This window comes from Pelodiscus sinensis, chromosome 4 (genome assembly GCF_052426305.1).
Source record: "Pelodiscus sinensis isolate ZL-2025 chromosome 4, ASM5242630v1, whole genome shotgun sequence".
NCBI lineage: Eukaryota > Metazoa > Chordata > Testudines > Trionychidae > Pelodiscus > Pelodiscus sinensis.
The window spans coordinates 99,901,041-99,925,736 of NC_143055.1; the positions used below are offsets into that span (position 1 = coordinate 99,901,041).

The window sequence follows — 24,696 nt, forward strand, 5'->3', positions numbered from 1 at the left end:
ATACTCTCTCCTTGCTTGTCACTACTTAAACTACTGAGCCTTACAGAATTAACAAACAGCCAGTTCACAGATGTATTTGGAGAGGGTCATCTGTTAAAGATTTTCCATTGTGCTTCTTACTTTGTTCACTGTTCCAAAGGACAAGGGTTCACGTGAGGGCCATAAACAACCCACCCATACAGGACAGTGCTTCACTGGCATTTCAGTAACTGGGTGAATTGCCATGGAAGCAGGGAATAGCCTATAGGTTTCATGCAGTGTGGAATGGACCATTACAAAGGCTACTGCTTTGCTCTGATGAGAGCTGGCTATTAAGAGAGCTGTTGATGTTACCCTCCTGGGTGTTCTGGATGTTTGCACTAGCAGTTGTTAGGAACCACTTGTCAACCACTGAGAAACAGTAACCACAAATGAAAGCTATTGTAAAATTACAACTGAGAAATTTGAGTAGCTATTCAAGGGAAACAGTTAATGAGGGAGTAATAGCCTTTTCTGTGTTTTTCAGATTCTTCATAAAATAATGGAACAACTTTACTTACCTCAGTTACTCACCCAAAAGCAATATACACATTTGAAGCATTTCAGTGAACAGTCACTATGCACAAGACAAGCACTCCCGTTGTTACCCATGTATTTGTAGAATCAGCCCCTTTAGCCACAGAATGCTTTGCAAAGGTAATTCATAGCCACATTGGCCCTGCCCTCTCCTGCCTTTGTGCCCTGGTCCTGCTTTAGGCACTGTAAATCAGAGTTGACCTGGAGTCACTTTCAGTGCTCCACCTCTCATAATTCCCTGTGGTACTGAGTCCTTTTATTTTCTTCCTTTTATATAAACAACCTTCTCATCAGCTGGCAGCTGCCAAGGCTCAGCAGACTCTTAAAAATGGTGCAAGTAAAAATAGCAGCTAATTTATACAGGTTGTTTGTTTATGTAGAACACTTTCTGAAAATTCTTCTTACCTCCAGTCACAAATCCAGATAGCTTGATAATGGCATGCAACAGGATATATAGGCCCTGTTAATGCCTCCAAAGTCGTGTTTGGCTTTTCATGATAACTTCAGACTATACTAACCTTCGTCAACTTTGATGGTCCAGGGTTTTTCCAAGGGCAACTGGTCATTTCTTCATTCAGGGTTGCCCAGGTCTGTGCTTCTATAATAATAGTGACAAACTTGATACTAAATACTATAATATTGGTGCTATTTGTAACTTTTTAATCATGTATCCATAGCGCTATCCTTTTACTGTTGCTGAAAAAAATCTCTCTAGAGAGTAACATAAATTATGCTAAAGTAATACTTAGGGCCAACTCACTTCATCTAGGGAACAGTAATATCTATGATTAGATAAAAGGATTGGGTGACAGAAGACTTAGATTCTGAGTGATTCTGGCACTGACTTTCACTGTGTCCTCTATCACATTTCTATACTGTGTACCCCAGTTTCCCTATCTGTGAAATGGGGATCATATTCTCTCTCCTATGTAAAACCTCTTGAGATCTTCCAATGATAGCTGTGACTTAGAACACAATAGTAGTATTTTATTATTTACTTAGCTTACTCCGTAATATCTAAGTAGTTAGGTTGATCAGAAACCCATTTAAGTCAATGGAAAGGTTGCTGTTAACTTCAATGAGCTTTGGATCAGATCTCTAAGAAGCATTCTGAGATCAGTATTTGTGGAAGACTAGACTTCTGTCAGGGGAGGTAATGAGCTTCGGGTTTTGGGATTTTTTTATGTTTTACAGAGATGTTGAAGGCTTTTGTAAGGTTTTTCAGGGTGAGTGATTATGGTGGTAACAGCTGAACAAAGCGTTAACCAGTCTGCAAAGGGAAACAGTAGGCTGTGTTGGAGACTTGCAATAAGCTCATTATTAGTACTCTGTCATGAAACACAACTCTCATGAAGAGCCCAATTCCTCCAAGGAATTAGTCTCTCCACAGACAGGTATATAAAAATGCCAATTAATAATATCAGTACTGTGTGGTTTTGCAAAGGCATTACTTCAAAAAAGGAGGCCAGATTCCTCTTTCACTTTTACCAGTGTAAATCAGAAGTGACCCTACTGAGTCACACCAGGGTAAAACTAGAGGGAATGAGAGGAAAATCAGGCATTGTTGTATGTGATCATATATAATAGATTTAGTATGGCCTTCCTCACAACTTACCTTCCTGGAGATCTAGCCTTTGTTTTTTTTTAATGGCATTATGTAGAAAGGCCAAAATGTGTGGCTTCACCTTTCTCTGTAGCACCAGACTGGCTTCAGAATGGCAGTGCCACAGTAATCATAAACCATTGTAATTGCATGAAAAGTGAAAATATAAATCCTACTTTAGAAAACTAAACACTCTTTATAACCATTGATAGCTTAGTAGTACATTTCCATGACATTTCCTCTTCAGCATGCCTACACTTGAGACATTTCCTAAATATTACTATAACAAAATCTTGGCACTTTGCAGGCAACATAACCTGTTTGTTGCAATACAGGTCTCTTGTAGTGTTCTATCAATTAAAAATATAGGCCTGACCTTTATTGTATTTTTAAATTTCTACAGATTATTCTATTGTATGCTACTGTGGTTCCTTTTATTAAAACAACACTTATAGCAAAGAAAAACAAGGTTTTCATTTGAATTGCAAGAGGTGGTCTCTTAATCCACAGATGATTGACAAGATGGGTCCTAAAAGCTTCAAAGGGGATCAGTATAGTCCATTTTGTCAGTCTGGATTTAGGAAGCTTTAATCCTCAGATTATGGAAACAATAGTGCATAAATGCTCTCTCCCCCCATAATTCTAGTCTGTCACACCAGTGGAAGATTAGATGTTAATCTGGGCACTGTGCGACACAAGCACACTCAATCTGTGTATTCAAAATCTTCCGAGAAAAGTAAATACTGTGAATGCTCTCATAACTGTTTCCCTTTGCCTTTAAAAGACAAAAAAGGCACTAATCTATACTTCTGGACAAAGGGGTAGATTCTGAAAGGTGCCAGGAACTTCCTTCAATAGGCCATGTGAACTGAAGTTAATGGAGTGCGGGTGGGTGGGATTGCTGAACACCTTTCACAAAACCCTTGATCACCTCTGAAGATCAGACCTAAATATGCAAAATTCAGCTTTGAAAAAAACAGATACAGGCAGTCCCCGGGTTACATGGATCCGACTTACATCGGATCCCTACTTACAAACGGGGTGAGGCAACCCCGCACTAGCTGCTTCCCCCTAGCAGACCAGGGAGATGCGAAGCTAGCGCCTCCCCCAGCAGACCAGGGAAACGCAGAGCGGCTTTTCTAAGCAGACACCTCAGCTTGAGAATAAAGGACTGAGGGAAGTGAGGTGTGGGAGAATAAAACTGAGCTCTGGAGAAATGTTTGGCTAGAGTTTCCCCTACAATATGTACCAGTTCCGACTTACATACAGATTCAACTTAAGAACAAACCTACAGTCCCTATCTTGTACATAACCTGGGGACTGCCTGTACTTAGATCCAGTAACCCTCCCTCAAATCATTTGAAAATACAAACTCTCAGTTTTTCCCCCATATATAGTACTAGCCAAATATATTTTAACCAAAATTGGTAAATCATTTTTTTAACGCTCTGCATCTGAGATTTTTGTATTGGTCTGAAAGGTGGGGAGGGAGGAGGCTTGGTGGCTTTTTGTTTTGTTGCAGCTGAGAGAAAAATCCCTGAAAAATAAAGGTTTATAATAGAAAATCTTATAGATCCTTAACCTTAGTGTTCCTGTAAGTCAGAGCAGATGCAAAGTGCCCTTTTATTTTCCAAGGCTACATTCTCTTTACGGTTAAATCAGACTCTACAGATTTATTATCAGATGTGGCATGGTTAACAGAAAGGAAAAATGAATGCCCTCCATTTTAAAAATAGGACATAGATAAAAAAAAAGTTAACCAGACATACAATAAAAAGAAAAGAAACACAAGACAGGAACCTCTGTGGCAGTCTGTGCCTTGAAATTATCCTCACTAAATTACAATCATGCACTTTCCACTCCTTGTAATTAAACATTAGGTTTTATTTATTCCAGATGCATTTGCTTCAAGTAAACTCAACTCCTTTTTGTTGTTGTAAATCTTTTACAGGATTCTGACCTGCAGACAGTTAGGGAATAAAAGAAATATGTTTCATAGATAAACCATTTGATGATGGTTTTGTGTATTACAATTTCTGATCAATGCAATTTTGCAAATCTTTATTGTTCAATCTAATATTCATGTTGTCTTGTGTTCTTGTAAGAGAATATTATGTGCCTTGTAAGAGAATATAGCATATATTTGTTTGCATACAGACCTATATGGAAATCTTTTAAAATATTTATTTTTCACCTTTGCTCTGACCACAAACAGCAAAAGTCAAATGGAGTCATAGGCAAGCATGTCATAAGAGACATGAAAATCCAGAATGCTAAGGATAGTATAATTCATAGACGTATTTGTGAATTTTAATACATTTTTTAATCCATTCCTCTCACTGAATTATAATTTATTTGCAAATAAGCATGTACAGTAGTTTAAACCTGCCTGAAAAAGTTTGAAACTCAGAATTTTTAGATGAAAAAAGGGAGACTTTGTTAACAAATTACAATACAAGTGTTCCTTTCCCCCCCCTCGCCCCCTCCCGCTGATCAGCTCTAATCTTAAATCAATGTGTGTGTGTGTTGTGGGGAAAGACAATGTGGTGATAAAACTAATTTAGGGACAAACGCTGGCTTTCCCAGAAGCAATTCCATAGACTCGAAAGCTGGATGTGCCCAAGCTAGAAACTAAAGTATTAAACTTACCTCTTCATATATTGGAAATTACTATCCCTAAGGTTTTGTTTCCAGATTTGACCAAAACTAGAAGTCTATTTTTGGATTTGCTTCAGATGCAGCCCAAGATGTAGAAATGTCTTACTACCTGCTGATTCAGCAACAATACTACAATTTTGGCTCTATATTTTGTGATGCTATCTGTATAGCTTTGTTGCTGTTGGACCAAAACTCTAACCTAGTTTGCCCAAAACATAAATTCAAAGCATAGGCTAAATTTAAATCTAATCCAGATCCAAATACAGAGATTCAGTTCTCCCATCATTCTTCCCTTCTCGCTCTACTTTAAAAATACAAATTATCCAGATGTTTGTGTTCACTTTGAGTCCTAAATATGTTGGTAAACTGCAATTATATGACTGTTTTGAAGACCATCCAAAATGTTTATGTAATTGCAAGTTTGAATAAATAAGATGGTTTGCGTATGAATTTTGGATTCAGGAGACAGGAATGAGTTATGGATAATCACAGACTGGATGATCAGGTTTAGCCTATTTGAGTGAGTGTGTGTGTGTGTGTGTGTGTGTGTGTGTGTGTGTGTGTGTGTGTGTGTGTGCATAATATACAATATTCCTTTATTATGGTATTTTTGAAGGAACAATATTCTATTTGCCTACCCTCCAACAAGTGCCAACCATTGGGGCCTATATGCCATTTTATTTGCCATTTTGAATTCACAAATGTATAGTGCACAATAGTAAACCAGCCATTGATATATTTAGATAACTGTTCAAAAACATATACTTTTAGCCCATTACACAGTGTAGCCAGTTTATTTCTATTACAATGAGTGACTATTCAAACTCTTTTAAAGGCTGTTAATATTTTCACTAGCACCTTAAAGACTAACAGAACATGTAGATTTCATAAGTGGATTTTGCCCATGAAAGCTCATGATTTATTAGTCCTTAAGTTACTACTGGACTATTAGTTGTTTTTAAAGTTTTTCCAGTTACAGACTAACTCAGCTACCTCTCTGAATACTTTTAGTGGTAGTGCTCTTCTTATTATAAGTCTAACCACTCTGTGTGTTTGTTCTTGCAGTATATGTTTGCCTGTCTCTGTGAATAATTTTTCTTGTGCTTTAGTGAGATACTTATGTTTGCTCTGCAATTTATTTATTTGCTTTGTAAATTAGGAAGATTGGTGTTATGAGGCTGTAAGAGTGACACATGGTCCCCTTTCTTTTTGAAGCTTAGTGGGAAACACCATGTTAGTAGCTGCCTTGCTGCGGATCAGCAGCACAAGCCACGTCTCATAATCTCCTGTCTTCCAGTTCTGAATGTCCAGAATTTAGAGATCAGACTCACAGAAGCAACCAAGCATTACATTCACCTCAGATTCAATCTCTCAGCTGGAAAGAGAGGAAGGAAAGGAGAGAGGTGAAGATGGGCCATTAGAGGGCACTTTTGCAATCCTAGAGAAGGAAAGCAGTGTTTATTATTTCCATTTAGGACTGTTTACTCTGGCTTTTGCTTAAATTCAGTGATAAACAGCAGGCAAATCCTTCCAGTCATCAGGAATATGTAAATAAAATATTGACTCCTGTTTTACAAACAAACAAACAAAAAAATGAAACAAGAAAAACCTGTAGAAGGCACAGCCAGGACAACAAGAAGTCACACAATGTATTCCAGATTGCTACTCTGAAACTGAACAAGCTAAGTTTAGGTTGTCTCTTGTGCATGTATTCTAAAAAGAAACCAGGTTCAGAGCTGGTTACACAGGACAAATAAAAACATTCCTGGTTGAATATTTCCAAGAATTTGGGGGCAAGGAGGTGGTGAGGTAGTGAGGCAATAATTGTGACTCACAATTTATTTACTACTTGTAAGAGAGAGGTCATGGAAATCAGTGGAGTTTCACTTAGCTATTACAATGATGAATCTGACCAAAAATAGATTTATAAGAAAGATTTGTCACAATGCATATATTATGTGAGTAATATGTTCAAGGTTTAACTCAATCTGTGCCCAAATATTGTAGAAAATTATGTTAATTAGGCTTAGTTTGAAAAGACTGCACAAAACTCGTGGCTTGCATTTTCAAAATCAAATAGTGATTTTTTTTGGATGCTTCAATGTTTCCATGACCAATTTCAGAAAGTGTTGTCCATGAAAATTAATTCCATTTTACAGCAGTTTAGTTTAATAAAGTTTAAATTGTACTGCAACTAACTGAGAATATACAGCATTGGGTTATCAGGGAGGTTCATTTAGAGGGGACAGCTCTCTTCAGAAACTTGTCAGTATTCTTTACCTTACCAAGTCCTCTGTTGTAATTGTTCTGATTTCAGTCAAAACTCTTTTCCATATTGACTGAGGATAATACTTGAAATATCAGTAAACAAAGAGTTTTATTACACAGAACTCATCCTACATGATATAAAGAAGGATTTTTTTTTGCTGACTTTGGGGATTTGAGTTGCCAAATATTTTGATTTCCGGATCTTTGCTTCCAACACCTCAGATGTCATTAGCTTTGCTGACGAGTATAAACGCTTCAATCTGAATTCAAGAAAATAGGACTAGTTAGAAAGTTGACAAATTTTGGAAAGACTGAATCATGATTTGACCATAAACAGGTGGAACAGGTGGAAACTGTTGGCTTCTAATGAAAGTTTGAATTCTAGAAGCCTCTGCTGATTGGCTGAGCCTTGGTAGGGGGAGGGGCTTTATAAGGCAGTGGGCAAGTGACCAAGGAGCTTGCGAACAGGTGAGTGCTAACAGGGAGTTTTGAGAGGGAGTTTGGAAGGGGAGAGGGAAGGGCGGGAGGTTCTCTTGCCTTTCTTTTTAAATCCCTTTTCCAGGACAGCAGCGATGGTTGGTGATGGGTCTGCTGTTGTTACCTGCACAGCATGTGCCATGTTTGTCTTCCTCCCGGAAGAAAGAACGTATTTCATCTGCACCAAGTGCAAGCTGGTCGACATTTTGGAAGAAAAAATTAGAGGACTGGAGGCCCAAGTGTCGACCCTACGCTTGATCAGAGAGGATGAAGACTTCCTCGATAGAAGGCAGCATTTAATCCTTCAAGCACGGCAGGCAGAAGAGCCAGAGAGGGCAGTACGTGACCAAGAAGAGAACTGGCAGCATGTAACTTCTAGAAGGGGAAAAAGACCAGCACAGGAATCCCCCTATGCTATAGAGGTAAGCAATCGCTTTCAAGCTCTCTCCACAGGCTCTGCAGTGCTGAAAGCTCTGGAAGGGAACTCACAAGGAAGAAACCAGAAGGGAACACCATCTACTGGAAGGCATGGGATGCGTAGTCCTACGGATGGGGGTTCCATGGCCACCACGCCCAAAAGGAAATGACGGGTGGTGGTGGTCGGGGACTCCCTCCTAAGAGGGACTGAGCCATCCCTCTGCCGTCCGGACCTGGAATCTCGAGAGGTGTGCTGCTTACTGGGAGCTCGCATTCAGGATGTCACTGAGAGGCTTACCAAGCTGATCAAACCTTCGGATCGCTACCCCTTCCTGCTTCTCCACGTGGGAACTAATGATACGGCCAAGAATGATCTTGAGCGTCTTACTGCGGATTATGTAGCGCTAGGAAGAAGGATCCAAGAATTTGGAGCGCAAGTGGTATTCTCCTCCATCCTCCCTGTTGAAGGGAAAGGACGTAAATGCGTGATTGTGCAGATGGTGTCGCAGAGAGGGCTTTGGTTTCTTCGACCATGGGACTCTGTTCCGGGCGCAAGGACTGTTAGGAAGAGATGGGATCCGCCTAACGAAGAGAGGAAGGACCATCTTCGCGGGCAGGCTTGCAAACCTAGTGAGGAGGGCTTTAAACTAGGTTCGTCGGGGGACGGTGACCAAAACCCTGAGGGGAGTGGGCAAGTCGGATATCGGGAAGAAATGCAGAGAGGAAGGGGCAAGAAAGGAGGACCCATGTTTCGAATGGAGAAGATAGGATGATCAACTGTTTACCTGAAGTGTTTGTACACTAATGCGAGAAGCCTGGGCAACAAACAGGAAGAACTGGAGGCCCTGGCCCAGACCAAGAAATATGATTTAATTGGGATGACTCGCATGACTGGAGCGCTGTCATGGAAGGGTATAGACTGTTCAGGAACAACAGGCAGGGGAGAAAAGGAGGAGGAGTTGCACTATACGTAAGAGAGCACTGCGATTGCTCTGAACTCCAGTATAAAGAGGGAGAAAAACCTGTTGAGAGTCTATGGGTTAAGTTTAAAGGAGCAAACAACAGGCCACCGAATCAGGTGGATGAGGTAGATGAGGCTTTCTTTGGACAACTGAGCGAAGCTTCCAGATGGCAGGCCCTGGTTCTCGTGGGGGACTTTAATCACCCTGACATCTGCTGGGAAACCTATACGGCAGTACACAGGCAATCCAGGAAGTTTTTGGAGAATGTTGGGGATAACTTCTTGACACAGGTGCTGAAGGATCCGACCAGGGGCCGTGCGCAGCTTGACCTGCTCACAAACAGGGAGGAACTAATAGGGGAAGTGGAGGTGGGTGACAACCTGGGAAGCAGTGATCATGAGATGGTAGATTTCAGGATCCTGACCAAAGGAAGAAAAGAGAGTAGTAAAATACACACCTTGGACTTCAAAAAAGCAGATTTTGACTCCCTCTGAGATCTGATGGGCAGAATCCCCTGGGATGTTAACATGAAGGGGAAAGGAGTCCAGGACAGCTGTCAGTATTTTAAAGAAGCCTTATTGAAGGCACAAAAAGAAACCATCCCGACGCGTAGCAAGAGAGGCAAACATGGTAGGAGACCGGACTGGCTTACAGGGGAAATCCTTGGTGAACTTAAGCACAAAAAGGAAGCTTACAAAGAATGGAAACTTGGACAAATGACCAGGCAGGAGTTTAAAGGTATAGCTCGAGAATGCCGGGGGGTTATCAGGAAGGCGAAAGCGCAAATGGAATTGCGACTGGCTAAGGATGTGAAGGATAACAAGAAAGGTTTCTACAGGCATGTTAACAAGAAGAAGGTGATCAGAGAGGGTGTGCGGCCCCTAATGGATGAAGGAGGTAACCTAGTGACAGATGATGTGGGGAAAGCTGAAGTACTCAATGCTTTCTTTGCCTCTATATTCACGGACAAGGTCGGCTCCTGGACTTCTGTGCCAAGTGACGCAAGATGGGATGAAGATGGACAGCCCGTGGTAGGTAAAGAACAGGTTAGGAACTATTTAGAAAAGCTAAACATACATAAATCCATGGGTCCGGACTTAGTGCATCCGAGGGTACTGAGGGAGTTGGCAAATGTCATTGTGGAGCCTTTGGCTATTATCTTTGAAAAGTCGTGGAGATCGGGAGAAATCCTGGATGACTGGAAAAAGGCACATGTAGTGCCCATCTTCAAAAAAGGGAAGAAGGATGATCCAGGGAACTATAGGCCGGTCAGTCTTACCTCGGTTCCTGGAAAAATCATGGAAGGGATCCTTAAGGAATCCATATTGAGGCACTTAGAATCATAGAATCATAGAATAATAGGACTGGAAGGGACCTCGAGAGGTCATCGAGTCCAGCCCCCAGCCCTCAAGGCAGGATCAAGCTCCGTCTACACCATCCCTGACAGATGTCTATCTAACCTGTTCTTAAATATCTCCAGAGAGGGAGATTCCACCACTTCCCTTGGCAATTTATTCCAATATTTGACCACCCTGACAGTTAGGAATTTTTTCCTAATGTCCAATCTAAACCTCCCCTGCTGCACTTTAAGCCCATTACTCCTTGTCCTGTCCTCAGAAACCAAGAGGAACAAATTTTCTCCTTCCTCCTTGTGACACCCTTTTAGATATTTGAAAACCACTATCATGTCCCCCCTTAATCTTCTTTTTTCCAAACTAAACAAGCCCAGTTCATGAAGCCTGGCTTCATAGGTCATGTTCTCTAAACCTTTAATCATTCTTGTCGCTCTTCTCTGTACCCTTTCCAATTTCTCCACATCTTTCTTGAAATGTGGTGCCCAGAACTGGACACAGTACTCCAGCTGAGGCCTAACTAGTGCAGAGTAGAGCGGCAGAATGACTTCACGAGTTTTGCTTACAACACACCTGTTGATACAACCTAGAATCATATTTGCTTTTTTTGCAACAGCATCACACTGTTGACTCATATTCAACTTGTGGTCCACTATGACCCCTAGATCCCTTTCCGCCATGCTCCTTCCTAGACAGTCGCTTCCCATCTTGTATGTATGGAACTGATTGTTCCTTCCTAAGTGGAGCACTTTGCATTTCTCTTTATTAAACTTCATCCTGTTTACCTCTGACCATTTCTCTAACTTGCTAAGGTCATTTTGAATTATGTCCCTATCCTCCAAAGAAGTTGCAACCCCACCCAGTTTGGTATGAGAGGAAAGTGATTAGGAATAGTCAGCATGGATTCACAAAGGGCAAGTCATGCCTGACCAATCTGATTAGCTTCTATGATGAGGTAACTGGCTCGGTGGACATGGGGAAGTCAGTGGATGTTATATACCTTGACTTTAGCAAGGCTTTTGATACGTCTCCCACAATATTCTTGCCAGCAAGTTAAGGGATTGTGGATTGGATAAATGGACGGTAAAATGGATAGAAAGATGGCTAGAAGGCCGGGCCCAGTGGGTAGTGATCAATGGCTCGATGTCAGGATGGCGGTCGGTTTCTAGTGGAGTGCCCCAAGGTTCAGTTCTAGGACCGGTTTTGTTCAATATCTTTATTTTAATGATCTGGATGAGGGGATGGATTGCACCCTCAGCAAGTTTGCGGATGACACTAAGCTGGGGGGAGAGGTAGATACGCTTAAGGGCAGAGATAGGGTACAGAATGACTTAGACAAATTGGAGGATTGGGCCACAAGAAATCTGATGAGGTTCAACAAGGACAAGTGTAGAGTCCTGCACTTGGGACGGAAGAATCCGAAGCATAGTTACAAGCTGGGGACCAACCAGTTAAGTAGTAGTTCTGCAGAAAAGGTCCTGGGGGTTGCAGTGGATGAAAAGCTAGATATGAGTCAACAGTGTGCCCTTGTAGCCAAGAGGGCTAATGGCATATTAGGTTGCATTAAGAGGAGCATTGCCAGCAGATCCAGAGATGTCATCATTCCCCTTTATTCGGCTTTGGTGAGGCCGCATCTGGAGTATTGTGTCCAGTTCTGGGCCCCCCACTACAAAAAGGATGTGGACGCATTGGAGAGGGTCCAGCGTAGGGCAACCAAAATGATTAGGGGGCTGGAGCATATGACTTATGAGGAAAGGCTGAGGGACTTGGGTCTGTTTAGTCCGCAGAAGCGAAGAGTGAGGGGGGATTTGATAGCAGCCTTCAACTTCCTGAAGGGAGGTTCCAAAGAGGCTGGAGAGAGGCTGTTCTCAGTAGTGACAGATGGCAGAACAAGGAGCAATGGTCTCAAGTTGTGGTGGGAGAGGTCCAGGTTGGATATTAGGAAAAACTATTTCACTAGGAGGGTGGTGAAGCACTGGAATGGATTACCTAGGGAAGTAATGGAGTCTCCATCCCTAGAGGTGTTTAAGTCTCGGCTTGACAAAGCCTTGGCCGGGTTGATATAGTTGGAATTGGTCCTACCTAGAGCAGGGGGCTGGACTTGATGACCTTCTGAGGTCTCTTCCAGTTCTATGATTCTATGATAAACAAGGCAAAGATTTTGTCACAAAGGTCATGGAAGTAGTGGAATTCATGACTTCCAGAAACCTCCATGACCTTTTTGCATCCGCCCCAGAGCAGTGGGGCTGGAGATGTGAGTGGGGCCTCCTTCAACTCCTAGCTGCTTGACAGGGCACCCCAAGCTTCCAGATGCCATGTGCAGTAGGGACTCCTACAGTTCCAAGCCACTGCTGGCAGGGGGACCCCACAGCTCCCAGTCCCATGGACAACAGGGAAATCCTGTAGATCCCAGCCAGTGAAGGGGAGACTCCTTTGCTCCTAGCCATTATGGGCAGACTCAGTAGCTCCAAGCTGCTGCTAGTGGCAGGGCCCTGCATGCTCAGTCACCATGGTAAGAGGTGGGGGGAACCCTGGAGCTCCAGGCCAGTAAGTGATGGACCTTCCTACCTTTTGTTAGTCATGAGGACATGTTACTGCTGTCACAGAGTAAATAAGGGGGCAGCCTATTCAGATTTAATAAAGTTTAATTGCTGCTGAAAATAGCCATGTCCAACACATTGATGGCTTTCCATACAGAGGATATAGAATCATAGAACTGGAAGGGGCCTCAAGAGGTCATCAAGTCCAGTCTCCTGGCCTCACGGCAGGACCAAGCACCATCTAGACCATCCTGGATAGATGTCTGTCTAACCTGCCTTTAAATATCTCCAGTGATAGTAATACACCTCCTTACGCAATTTATTCCAGAGTTTAACCACCCTGACAGTGAGGAAGTTTTTTCCTAATGTCCAGTCTAAATCTCCCTTGCTGCAATTTAAGCCCATTGCTTCTTGTCCTATCATCAGAGGCCAAGGGGAACAATTTTTCTCCCTCCTCCTTATAACACTCTTTAGGTATTTGAAAACTGCTATCATGTCCTCTTTTTTCCCTAAACTAAAGCCCAATTCTTTGTCTTCCCTCATAGGTCATGTTTTCTAGACCTTTAATTATTTTTGTTGCTCTTCTCAGGACCTTCTCCAATTAATTATAATAATGAGAGTATTGTGCAGCTTTAACTAACTTTGGTGCATCCCAAGCTCTTTTCTGGGTGCTCTGAAAGGGCCTTGGGACCTCACCAAGATGAACAATCCTTCTGAAGGAAAAATATGCGACTCTGCAAGGCGAACCTCACTCCATTCTTTCTTTCACATCTCTTTCCTATGGATTTTCCCACAGCAGATGGTAGTAGGTAGGAGAGAAGTCAAGGGATAAGGCAAAGGGAAGAGGAAAAGGAAGATGCAAAGAACCTATGGGTACACACAGGCAGAAAGTTTAAAAGCACACTGTGGATGGAAGGAGCAATTAAATGACAATGATATTAAAGGCAGATGTAGCCATTTAATGGGAACAAGAATAGTGTCAGATTCCATGAGAACTGAAGCAATCTAGAGTTTTAACTGTGTATGAAAGGGGAGCTGACTATCCCAGAAAGATCTCCAAAGCTGTTCTCCAGGCACAATTGGAGGTGAAGATGGAAAAGAGGAAGAGGCCTTGCTTGTGCTCCCTGTGGTGGAAGTACAGGGGAGAGAGCTGTTGGGACCCAATGTCTCAAAGTTCTAACAAAGGTTTGTGTGGAGGGAAGAAAAGGAGGCTGCCAATTGCCACCTCCTGCTGATAGCCTGCTGGCACTATTGAGGGGCAAATGGAGCCTTTCGTAGACTGTCCTGCAAAAGAGAGAAGATGGAGAAACTTGTTGAGTCTCCACAATGTGGAAGGGAGTGAGGGGGAACCCTTGGGATCTTGTGTCTGGTTGTCTCTGCTGAGAAGGGGTGAGAGGAAAGGAGGTACGCTGGCTGAGAGGGACTGGCTGCTTCTGTTCTTTGGGAGTGTCATAGAGGCTGTCCCCTGCAGGGGAAAGGAGGAGGCCAGTTGATGCTCCTATTGGAGTTGAGTGTTTCTATTTTCATAAAGAAGTTGAAGGAGAAGAGCAGGTTTATTATGACTGAAATGACACAGACACACACACACACAGAGCTTTCCAAGGAGTCATGGGCTTGATATTTCACGTAAGCTGTCAAAGAATGGTCAAGTAGGGGTAGAAAGCACTTTGTAAGATTTGATCTAAAGAAGAAAATGTGTTATAAAGGTATAATCAACCTACCCTGTAGCTCAGAAGAATGTTTTAAACCCATATACATAGCACTAGTAATAGCAAGTACAGTAAAATAAAAATGACAATACAGACTTGGTTCACCAAACTTGTTGAAATACAGATGGCAGAGGCCTAGAAATCTCTCCACTAATTTTGTAACTTTTATCAAAATATAATTTGAATGCCCTCTACTATTCTTGTAAGTGAGCTGGGTTTTTTTATGTATCACATCCATTGCATATTAGATCATGTACTGTACTGAGGAAGAATTTATAGATCTAGAGTAGTCATTACTGGCCTAGTTGTAGACATAATAATGAAAGTCATGGGGTTATGAATTATTGTTCCTAATTTGTAAAGGATTCTTTGCCTTTGTGTTTTGGAATTTCCACCAGACCCAAGACTAAGCACTGGTGAATGGCATTCTAATATCAATGTGCTTTGAATGTATATGGAAAAATATCTTATATATTCCTTATTCACTATTTTTATAAAGGGTAATTTGACTGGAAGTCTTTACTTTTCAAAGATTGCTAGGAGTCCAACCAAAATATTTTAAAGAAAGGGATGTCAACATAACTCATATTTGCCGTGTGTTAGTGGCTTGCTCTCAGATCCAGCAAGTTCTATTTCATTGTTGCAAAATGTCAAATTATAGATCTACAAAAACGTGTTTAATACATAGAATGAAAGAGAAATACCCAACAAATGGATTCACTTTGAAATCGGTGGGTTCACTTTCAATTATGATAGAAGTTGGAGATGGAAAAAGTCCTATTTAGATGCTTTTGTAAGGTCCTCGATAAGATTTTTCCTCTCCATAGTATATTTATGTATAGTTATCCATATGTACTGAAGGTTCCCCTGAAATATAAAGCACATATGTAACTACTACCATTCACGCTATATGTGCACATCAGGGATACAAGAGACCCTTCAATTTGTACCCTCTCAGCATTTTTTTACAGCTTTGGAAAACATTTAAATATTTGGGCACCATCTATTTTAAATATAATTTGCTTAAGAATATAGTAGATCTAAAGGGCCAGGTCCTCTCCTGGGGTAAATTAATGTCAGATGCAACACAGTTTACACTGCCTAAGAATTTGACCCAAAGTTATGAGAAAAACATTGCTTTAAGAAAATCTCATCTTTCCTGGTGTGATATATACTCCAAATAATGAAGATCTACAATTAAAATGAAACAATAACACCATGTATCAAAAAATAAGTTTCTAGTATGCTTGTCACTCAGAATTCAACAAATGAATTCCTTTTGTTGCTGCAGGATGCTTTTGCTCCTTTGGTTTGGGTTCTTGCTGCTGCTCCCACTCAACTCCAGGACACAGAAATTACCTACCAGAGATGAGGAACTTTTTCAGATGCAAATCCGGGACAAAGCATTTTTCCATGATTCATCAGTAATTCCAGATGGAGCTGAAATTAGCAGCTTTCTCTTCAGAGATGCACCTAAAAAGTATGTTGACTAGTATAATTTATAGGGCTTTAAATATAACTTATTTGTTTTGACTCTATTGGAATCAATTTTTAGATCCAAATATGAAAAATTCTTGCATTGTAAAGCAACAGTGTCTGTTTCAGTCTCAGTAGGCCCCCTACCCATGCTGAACCCCAACCTCATTCAGTTACTTTTCACTTTCTGTGTGAGTCCAGAGACTCCACAAATCACAACATTTTCCTGAAGCGAGGCCACAAACCGGGTTTGAGAGGGGGAAATTAAAAGGAAACCAATTTTGTAGGGCTCTTCCAACATCCTGTTTTCATATACTTTTAGGCTACGTCTAGACTGGCCCCTAATTCCGGAAAAGTCATGCAAAGCAGGTAAGTCAGAATAGGGAAATCCGTGGGGGATTTAAATATCCCCCGCGGGATTTAAATAAACATGTCCGCCGCTTTTTTTCCGCCGCTTTCTTTCAAGTAGGAATAAGAGATCCTCCGGAAAAGGGCTTTATTCCGGAGGATCGCGCCAGTCTAGACGCTTTTTTCCGGCTTTTCCCCCAAGCCGGAAAAAAAGCGGCGGACATGTTTATTTAAATCCCGCGGGGGATATTTAAATCCCCCGCGGATTTCCCTATTCTGACTTACCTGCTTTGCATGACTTTTCCGGAATTAGGGGCCAGTCTAGACGTAGCCTTACTGAAACCCAAAAACACAAAGCAAAATTCAATCACCTTGCCTCCCCCCCCCAAAAAAAAAACCCCACCCCCAAATCCTCAGTTCTCTGTGTGGTAAATGGAAGTGTTGAAGTATATAGAGAATTTGTTTTACTTTATAGTCACTGAATAGATTAAATGGTCAATGTGATAAATTGAAAAGAATTAGTCATATTCTATTTAAAAAAATCAACCAACCAAACAACCCAAATAAGACCAGAAATATCCATAATAATTAACCCACCACAGATTAACAAATTAAGTAAATACTTTTCTCTTTTTTGATATATTTAGACACTCCACTTTGAATTAAGTATGGAGAGAGTCAGTTTAAGTTGGCCTGAAAGGACCATGAAGGATTGCATCAAGTATGAAATGAAATGTATAAGAGTTTCGCCAGTGACTTGAGTGAGGGTGGGATTTCATCTCTGGGTAAAAACTGATGTAGTATAAAACTATCAGAATCTAGAGCTTATAACATACAAATCAGAAATAATTGCTTTTCAAGAATTCGTGTTCTCCAGTTTGCCTTTTCTCCCATTTAAGATCTATGGAAAGCAATATAAAATAAAAACAAAATTTGTATATTTGAAAGCACAAAGTATTTTCACTCACTTTTTGGAGAAAAGCAAGAACTGTTCACATGGACTTCATGGTACTTGGTATACCTCAAATAGTACTTAAAAGCAGTTTACTATGCCAGAAAGGGTGCATCTACACAGCTGTGTTATTTTGGAATAACAGCCATTATTCGAAAAAAACAATGCAAGCATCTACACAGAAGTTCCATTACTTCGAAATAATGGGTGGCTTCTTCGGACTTCTGTAAACCTCATTCTATGAGGAATAATGCCAGTTCTGAAATGGCTATTTTGGAATAGCAGCAGTATGGATGCTCCACTGCTGCTATTTCGAAATAGCTCCTCCCAATGGCCATTTAAAGTAATTACTCCTCAGTGCCTCCTAGGGCTCTAAATTGAGGTAGCACATCCACATTAGGAAAGCCTGCCTCAGACTAATTTTGAGGCTTCCCTGTAGTGTAGACGTGCTATTTCAAAATAAGCTATTTCAGAGTATTTCTTCTGGAATAGCTTATTTTGAAATAAGCGTGCAGTGTAAACGTATTCGGGGGGGGGGGGGCACGATATATATGAGACCATAGAAATTAAGACATACAAGGTCCCATCCTGCTCAGATTTGTCAGTTGGGAGTTTTGCTATTAGCTTGAATGGTAGCAGGTATGAGACTTTATGTATATTTTCATGTTATACGATAATGCTTTACATTACAATTATGCATAGAAGACCCATGGTGCTAGACACAGTACAAGCACATACAAAGAGGTGCTCCGTGCCTAAAAGAACTTTCAACTTAAGTAGTGGGTTACATCATATTTTTTCTCATTTATATCTTTATTGATTTGTCTCTGATATCCTATGAACATCAGCCTAGATTAATGTCAGCTGCTATTTGTTGTCATAATTAATATTAAACTTTTGTTCATCTTGCACAGGTATTTCTTTGTGGTGGAAGAAGACAACACTCCTTTAGCAGTTACTGTAACACCATGTGACGCTCCTTTGGAATGGAAGCTGAGCCTGCAGGAACTTCCAGAAGAAGCCAGTGGAGAAGGTTCAGGTAATAAACCAGTGAAAACTCTAATCCTGGGACTTTATGGCTCAGAATTGATAACAGGAGACTTTCCTCTCTCCCTGATTCCAGTCTTCCCCAATCGGTGATGATGTGATACACACATCACACAACTGTGTGTAACTTTTAAGAGGATGTCTGAGTCCTTACTGATTGAATATGAAACCCAATCTCACATTAGTTTAGAAGGCAGGCAATAGTCTGTGAAATGGAGAGTCAAAGAGGAATACACTCCCCGAGCGATAGGTAATAGAAAAATGACTGGCAGTTCTCCAGGTAAGTTTGACACATTGGGATGCACTAATCTCTGCTAAAGGAAACTTCAAGAGAAAGAACTAGGAGTAAACAAGGCAGAAAGTAGGTTATAAATCTAAGCAGAAGAGTGACTAGGGAGTTAATGGAGAGCAGAGGGAGGGGTATGTATATTTGAAAACAAATCTCTAATTCTGTATGGAAATATGATAAAGTAAAACTTTGTTTATTGGCACTATGGATTTCATTTGTTAACAAACAGCTTAATTCCAACAAGGAATTCTCCTTGATGTTTGAGTTCTCCAGTAGCAGCAGTGACAAGCCCATCAATAACCAGATCATAGACATGAAATGGTATTGTGACTTATGTGAAATGAGCTAGCAGTCTCAAACCATTTTCAGAAGGACAGTGATGAGATACTAGAAACAAACAGAACAGCTAGCAGAGATTGGTACACTTGTTGGCCCTCTCAACGGGTCAGGCCAAGGATTGAATAAGCACAGATTCTCAGGCCAGAAGGGGTCATTCTGAATACTGAGCCTGACCTGTGTAACACTGGCCATAAAAGTTCCCCCAAATTATTCCTGAGCATACCTTTTGGAGAAACTTCCAGTCTTGATTTTAAAATGGTTAGTGATGGAAAATCTACCAGAATTCTTGGTAAATTGTTCCAATGATTACTTATTCTCCTTGGAAAATGATTTATTTTTAGTCTGAAATTGCTTAGCTTCGCCTTCCAGCCGTTGGATTGTGTTACAACTTGCTCTGCAGGACAGAAGAGCCCATTATCTGTGTTCCTCATGTAGGTTCTTATTGACTGTAATCAACTCACCCCTTAATCTTCTCTGTTAAGTTAACTAGATTGAGCTCCTTAAGTCTGTCACTAGAAGCTACTTTTTCTAATACTTTAACCGTTCTTGTGGCTCTTCTCTGAACTCTCTCCAGTTTCTCAATATCCTTCTTGAATTGTGGGCATCAGAACTGGACACAGTATTCTATCCACTGTTTCACCAGTGTCACATGGAACTGAATTCTCTCACTTCCCTCTCACTTCTAGTGGTGGCCCTTTGAGAGACAACTTGTCGTGGGGTAATAATGTCGGGAGGCTTGCATGTAGGGCTTCTCTCCATGCAGTAGTTGTTCTATAGAGAAAGGATTTGCTCTTTAGTTTCCAGAAACATTTGTAGAAGTGTTAAATGTCAAATGCCTGCCTTTAAACACAAAGTGAATCTGTCTTCAATAACGACCACATACCGTACAACTTGTTGGACTTGTAAATAATAGGATCTCGAAATCAGTTTCATTGGATAAGAAGACCCAAGAACTACTTGGTCAAAAGTGGATTGATTAACTATGCCTGATCATTTATGATGGGAGTATCCTCTGCCCCAGAATCTGTTTCATTGGGCTCTGAGATTTTACTTACAAGTAGATACATAAGTTTTTTCCTCCTATACCATCATTTGACACATTTTCTAACAAAAATGTTTGTATGTTCATATTCTAGGTGAACCAGAACCACTTGAGCAGCAGAAACAACAGATTATTAATGAAGAAGGAACAGAACTGTTCTCTTACAAAGGCAATGATGTTGAATATTTTGTGTCTCCCAGTTCCCCATCTGGTTTGTACCAATTAGAGTTGCTGTCGACTGAGAAGGATACATATTTTAAAGTGTATGCAACAACAACTCCAGAGTCAGACCAGCCTTATCCCGAATTACCTTATGATCCAAGAGTTGATGTCACCTCTCTTGGACGCACAACAGTCACATTGGCATGGAAACCAAGCCCTACAGCATCTTTACTGAAACAGCCAATTCAGTATTGCATAGTCATCAATAAAGAACACAATTTCAAAAGCCTCTGTGCTGTTGAAGCTAAGCTCAATTCGGATGATGCCTTCATGAGGGCTCCAAAACCAGGCCTGGATTTCAGCCTCTTCGACTTTGCCCATTTTGGCTTCCCTTCGGACAACAACCCTGGCAAAGAACGTATCTTCTTAAAATCATCATCGAAGCTTAGTCGCCAAATGTCTTCGAAGCCAAGAGTTGACCTGCAGAAGATTTGCATTGGGAACAAGAATATTTTCACAGTGTCTGATTTGAAGCCTGATACACAGTACTATTTTGACATGTTTGCAGTAAATGTTAACACAAATATGAGTACTGCTTATGTTGGCACCTTTGCCAGAACTAAAGAAGAAGCCAAACAGAAGACGGTTGAACTGAAAGATGGGAAAGTTACAGATGTGTTTATCAAAAGAAAGGGAGCTAAATTTCTACGGTTTGCTCCTGTTTCATCACACCAAAAAGTTACTTTCTTTGTTCATTCGTGCCTGGACGCTATTCAGATCCAAATCAGAAGAGATGGAAAACTTCTCTTGTCTCAAAATGTTGAGGAGGTCCGTCAGTTCCAGCTTAGAGGAAAACCAAAAGCTAAATATCTAATTAGGCTGAAAGGAAGTAAGAAAGGTGCCTCCATGTTGAAGATCTTAGCTACTACAAGACCTAATAAGCAGTCATTTCCGTCTCTTCCTGAAGACACAAGAATCAAAGCCTTCGATAAACTTCGTACTTGTTCTTCAGCCACAGTGGCCTGGCTAGGCACACAAGAAAGAAACAAATTTTGCATCTACAAAAAGGAAGTGGATGACAATTATAGTGAAGAGCAAAAGAAAAGAGAACAGAACCAGTGCTTGGGTCCAGACACAAGGAAGAAATCAGAGAAAGTCCTCTGTAAATATTTTCATAGCCAAAATCTGCAGAAAGCAGTTACCACAGAGACAATTAAAGGCCTGCAGCCCGGCAAGTCCTACTTACTGGATGTTTATGTCATAGGGCATGGAGGACACTCAGTCAAATATCAGAGTAAATTGGTGAAAACAAGGAAGTTCTGTTAGTGACCTTGCATATAGAAATATATGGAACTCCCCCAGTCTGAACACTATCCTACTTTCAGTAAACAGATTGACTACTTTCACAGCTGAGAAGTTGTGACCTGTATTTGTACTGTGTAGAAAAAAAAATATCAACTTGTATATTTATGTTTACATAAGTAATTGTCTGGAGGGACTGAGCTTGGTGCTTTTCATTAGCATCTGGCTATTGTATTATCATGTGTCCAGTGGTCCACGTTTGATGCTCAGTAGATGTCCAAGATAGCAGGAAACGTTGAAGGTACTACCATCATTTTTGCTTCCATACTGCATGAACTGCTTCTAAATTATTTTATTACTTAAAGGCTGAGACAAATCACTCAACTGGTTGTTATTCACACTCACAATACACATACAATCACTTTTGCTTTTTGTAGATGGTAGGATTTCTGTAAATTATTTTATAAAGTTTCATTTTAAATGTTCGTTTATATGATTAATATACAGATCTAAACTAAGTATTAACTGGACTGCACATGTCTGTTTCACTGCTAATGTAAATTCTTATTCGGTTAATTTTAATGTTTAAATACTGTATGTATTTCATGTACAAAGTTGTCATACATTATATTCCTGTACATAAAATTAAAAATATTAGATTATATATTGCTTCACTTATCTTGAAGTTCCCAGGGTGGGACTAAGCACTCGGCTACATACAAATGTAACCCAAATGCAGTAGGCTTGTATGGAGTTGAGTTTTAAATGTGTTAGAAAAGATGTCTGAAGATCTGTAGAATTACTATTGCTATTGAGGAAATTTGTTAGCAATTTGTAATTTAATATAAGATATTGGAAAAAGAGCTGCTGCTGCAACATTGAGATTGATATGATAAAAGTATGAAAAGAATAGCACGGCATAGAAAGACTTTAACTTTGTGCTTGAAAATAGATTTCATTTTGTTGGGATTTTGGGGCTTTTTTTTTTTTTTTGAGTGCTGTCCGTATGCTTAGCACTCCATGTTGTCTTACAATCTAAACTATACAGTTCAAAGATATAATAGGCCAGGTGACCTACTGATCTGAAAATGGTTTACATGTGTACTTTTAAAAATATTTTGGCAGATTATTATTGAAAGATTTTGTCTTTTGGACATACACCACCTTATGTTATAAACCGTAGAAGTAAAACTCAGATGTCACTAACGTGTTAAATTGAAATGAAAATATTCTTCAGTTCATGCTATGCTGAGTAATGGTTGCTAATAGGAAAATTATCTAAAACTTTCTATGATACATTAAACTTCTAGGTTTAACTTGTTTCCAACCTTTTTTATATCTTTGGTTTTAAGGTTTCACTTGTGTAGACACACATCTTTAGGCTTGACTCATCTTAACTATAATAAGAACAAATGGGTAGTGAATATGAATCACTTCAAGCAGTCCTCAGATGGGAAACATCTTTGGGGAAGGAGAATTTTTTTTTATCTACATCTTTTAAATAACATGGTTCAAGAGGGGGTAAAAAAACAGGCCTCTGAACCTGCAAAAAGAAGGTCCGAGGGAAATCAGCAATCTTACTAATACGTGCCTTAGGGGGGAAACTTATAGTGGGTGCTGGAACCTGCTTGGGGGTAGGGGACATGGAGAGAGCGAGGCTATGGGAAAAACAGCATATTTTAGTCCATATTGGTGACTGACTCTCATTCAGAAATATGTATGGCAGGGATGTGCAATAGGGATACTATAATGTGCCTTTTCCTCAGTCCTAAGACCAGTGAAGAGTCACAGAGCCATTTCACACCACCTCAAGATAATTTTTAACATCTTCATTTATCAAAGTGGATCTAATCTGACTGATTTACTTACTGTCAGTAGCCTTGCATTAACAAGTTTCAAACCGCCCTTATGCCAAAATGGTGGTAGTAGCAGTGGGAGAATAAATCAATGAGCTATACAGAGCTTTAAAGACATGAGTGATAGCAAAAGAGATAGTTACTGTGTTATGTAATATGTTATGACCTGAAGGGTGCAAGGGTAAAACTCCCTCTGCAGAGCAACCAATTGTTCCCTTCTATAACACTTGGTAGAAAGCATAACTGTTGTAGCTGACAACAATTCATTGACAATCTAACCCAAAGGCCTTTTTTCCTCTCTCCACATGTGTAGTTATTTAGTGATGGAGGATGTGAAAATGAGTGCATGCTTTTTGGTTGTCTAGTCCAATGCATAGGTAACTGTAAGGAGAAGCGTAGGGTCTAGTCTCACTCTCAGCCTACATGAAATCCTACCCCCCATTTGTGGAACCAGAGAATGCAAAGGGAGCAGTTGCCCTTGGGCCCAGCAATGTACTCCACTTCGGAAGGAACAATCGGTTTCACACATACAAAATGGGAAGTGATTGTCTAGGAAGGAGTACGGCAGAAAGGGATTTAGGAGTCTTAGTGGAACACAAGTTAAACATGAGTCAACAATGTGACACTGTTGCAAAAAAAGCAAACCTGATTCTGGGATGAATTAACAGGAGTGTTGTGAACAAGACACGAGAAGTCATTCTTCCACTCTACTCTGCGCTGATTAGGCCTCAATTGGAGTATTATGTCCAGTTCTGGGCACCACATTTCAGGAAAGATGTGGAGAAGGTCCAGAGAAAAGCAACAAAAATGATAAAAGGTCTAGAAATCATAACCTATGAAGGAAGACTGAAAGAATTGGTCTTGTTTAGCTTGGAAAAGAGAAGACTGAGAGGAGACATGATGATAGCAGTTTTCAAGTATCTAAAAGGGTGTCATGAGGAGGGAGAAAAATTGTTCTCCTTGGCCTCTGATAATAGGACAGGAAGCAATGGGCTTAAACTGCAGCAAGGGAGGTTTAGATTGGACATTAGGAAAAAGTTTCTGTCAGGGTGGTTAAACACTGGAATAAATTGCCTAGGGAGGTTGTGGAATTGCCATCTCTGGAGATATTTAAGAGTAAGTTGGATAGACGTCTATCAGGGATGATCTAGACAGTGGATCCATGGTCCAGTGAAGACTGTTGTCAGCCCTAATTAGCCCAAGATTCTTTTCATGATTTTGAATATCTTTGGTCCAATCAACGGCATCTGTTGGCTCTTCCTTTCTTATCATTTAGCCAGGAAACTGTACTCCAATACTCAGTCAAATTCAAATTACTTTTATACTAAAACTGTCCTAAGTG

At 40.5% G+C, this 24,696-nt stretch overlaps 1 protein-coding gene across 3 annotated transcripts in view; it reads left to right on the top strand.

The window, feature by feature from the left end:
• NDNF (neuron derived neurotrophic factor) overlaps positions 1-22,825 on the top strand; it is a 38,713-nt gene extending 15,888 nt beyond the window's left edge. For all 3 annotated transcript variants that reach the window (XM_075929821.2, XM_075929823.2, XM_089778012.1), the window contains exons 2-4: positions 15,833-16,021; positions 18,232-18,356; positions 20,129-22,825. In XM_075929821.2, the coding sequence (XP_075785936.1) occupies positions 15,834-16,021; positions 18,232-18,356; positions 20,129-21,522 (1,707 nt within the window). In that variant the 5' untranslated portion in view covers position 15,833 and the 3' untranslated portion in view covers positions 21,523-22,825. The remainder of the gene's footprint in view (positions 1-15,832; positions 16,022-18,231; positions 18,357-20,128) is intronic.
• Positions 22,826-24,696: the final 1,871 nt, after the last annotated feature.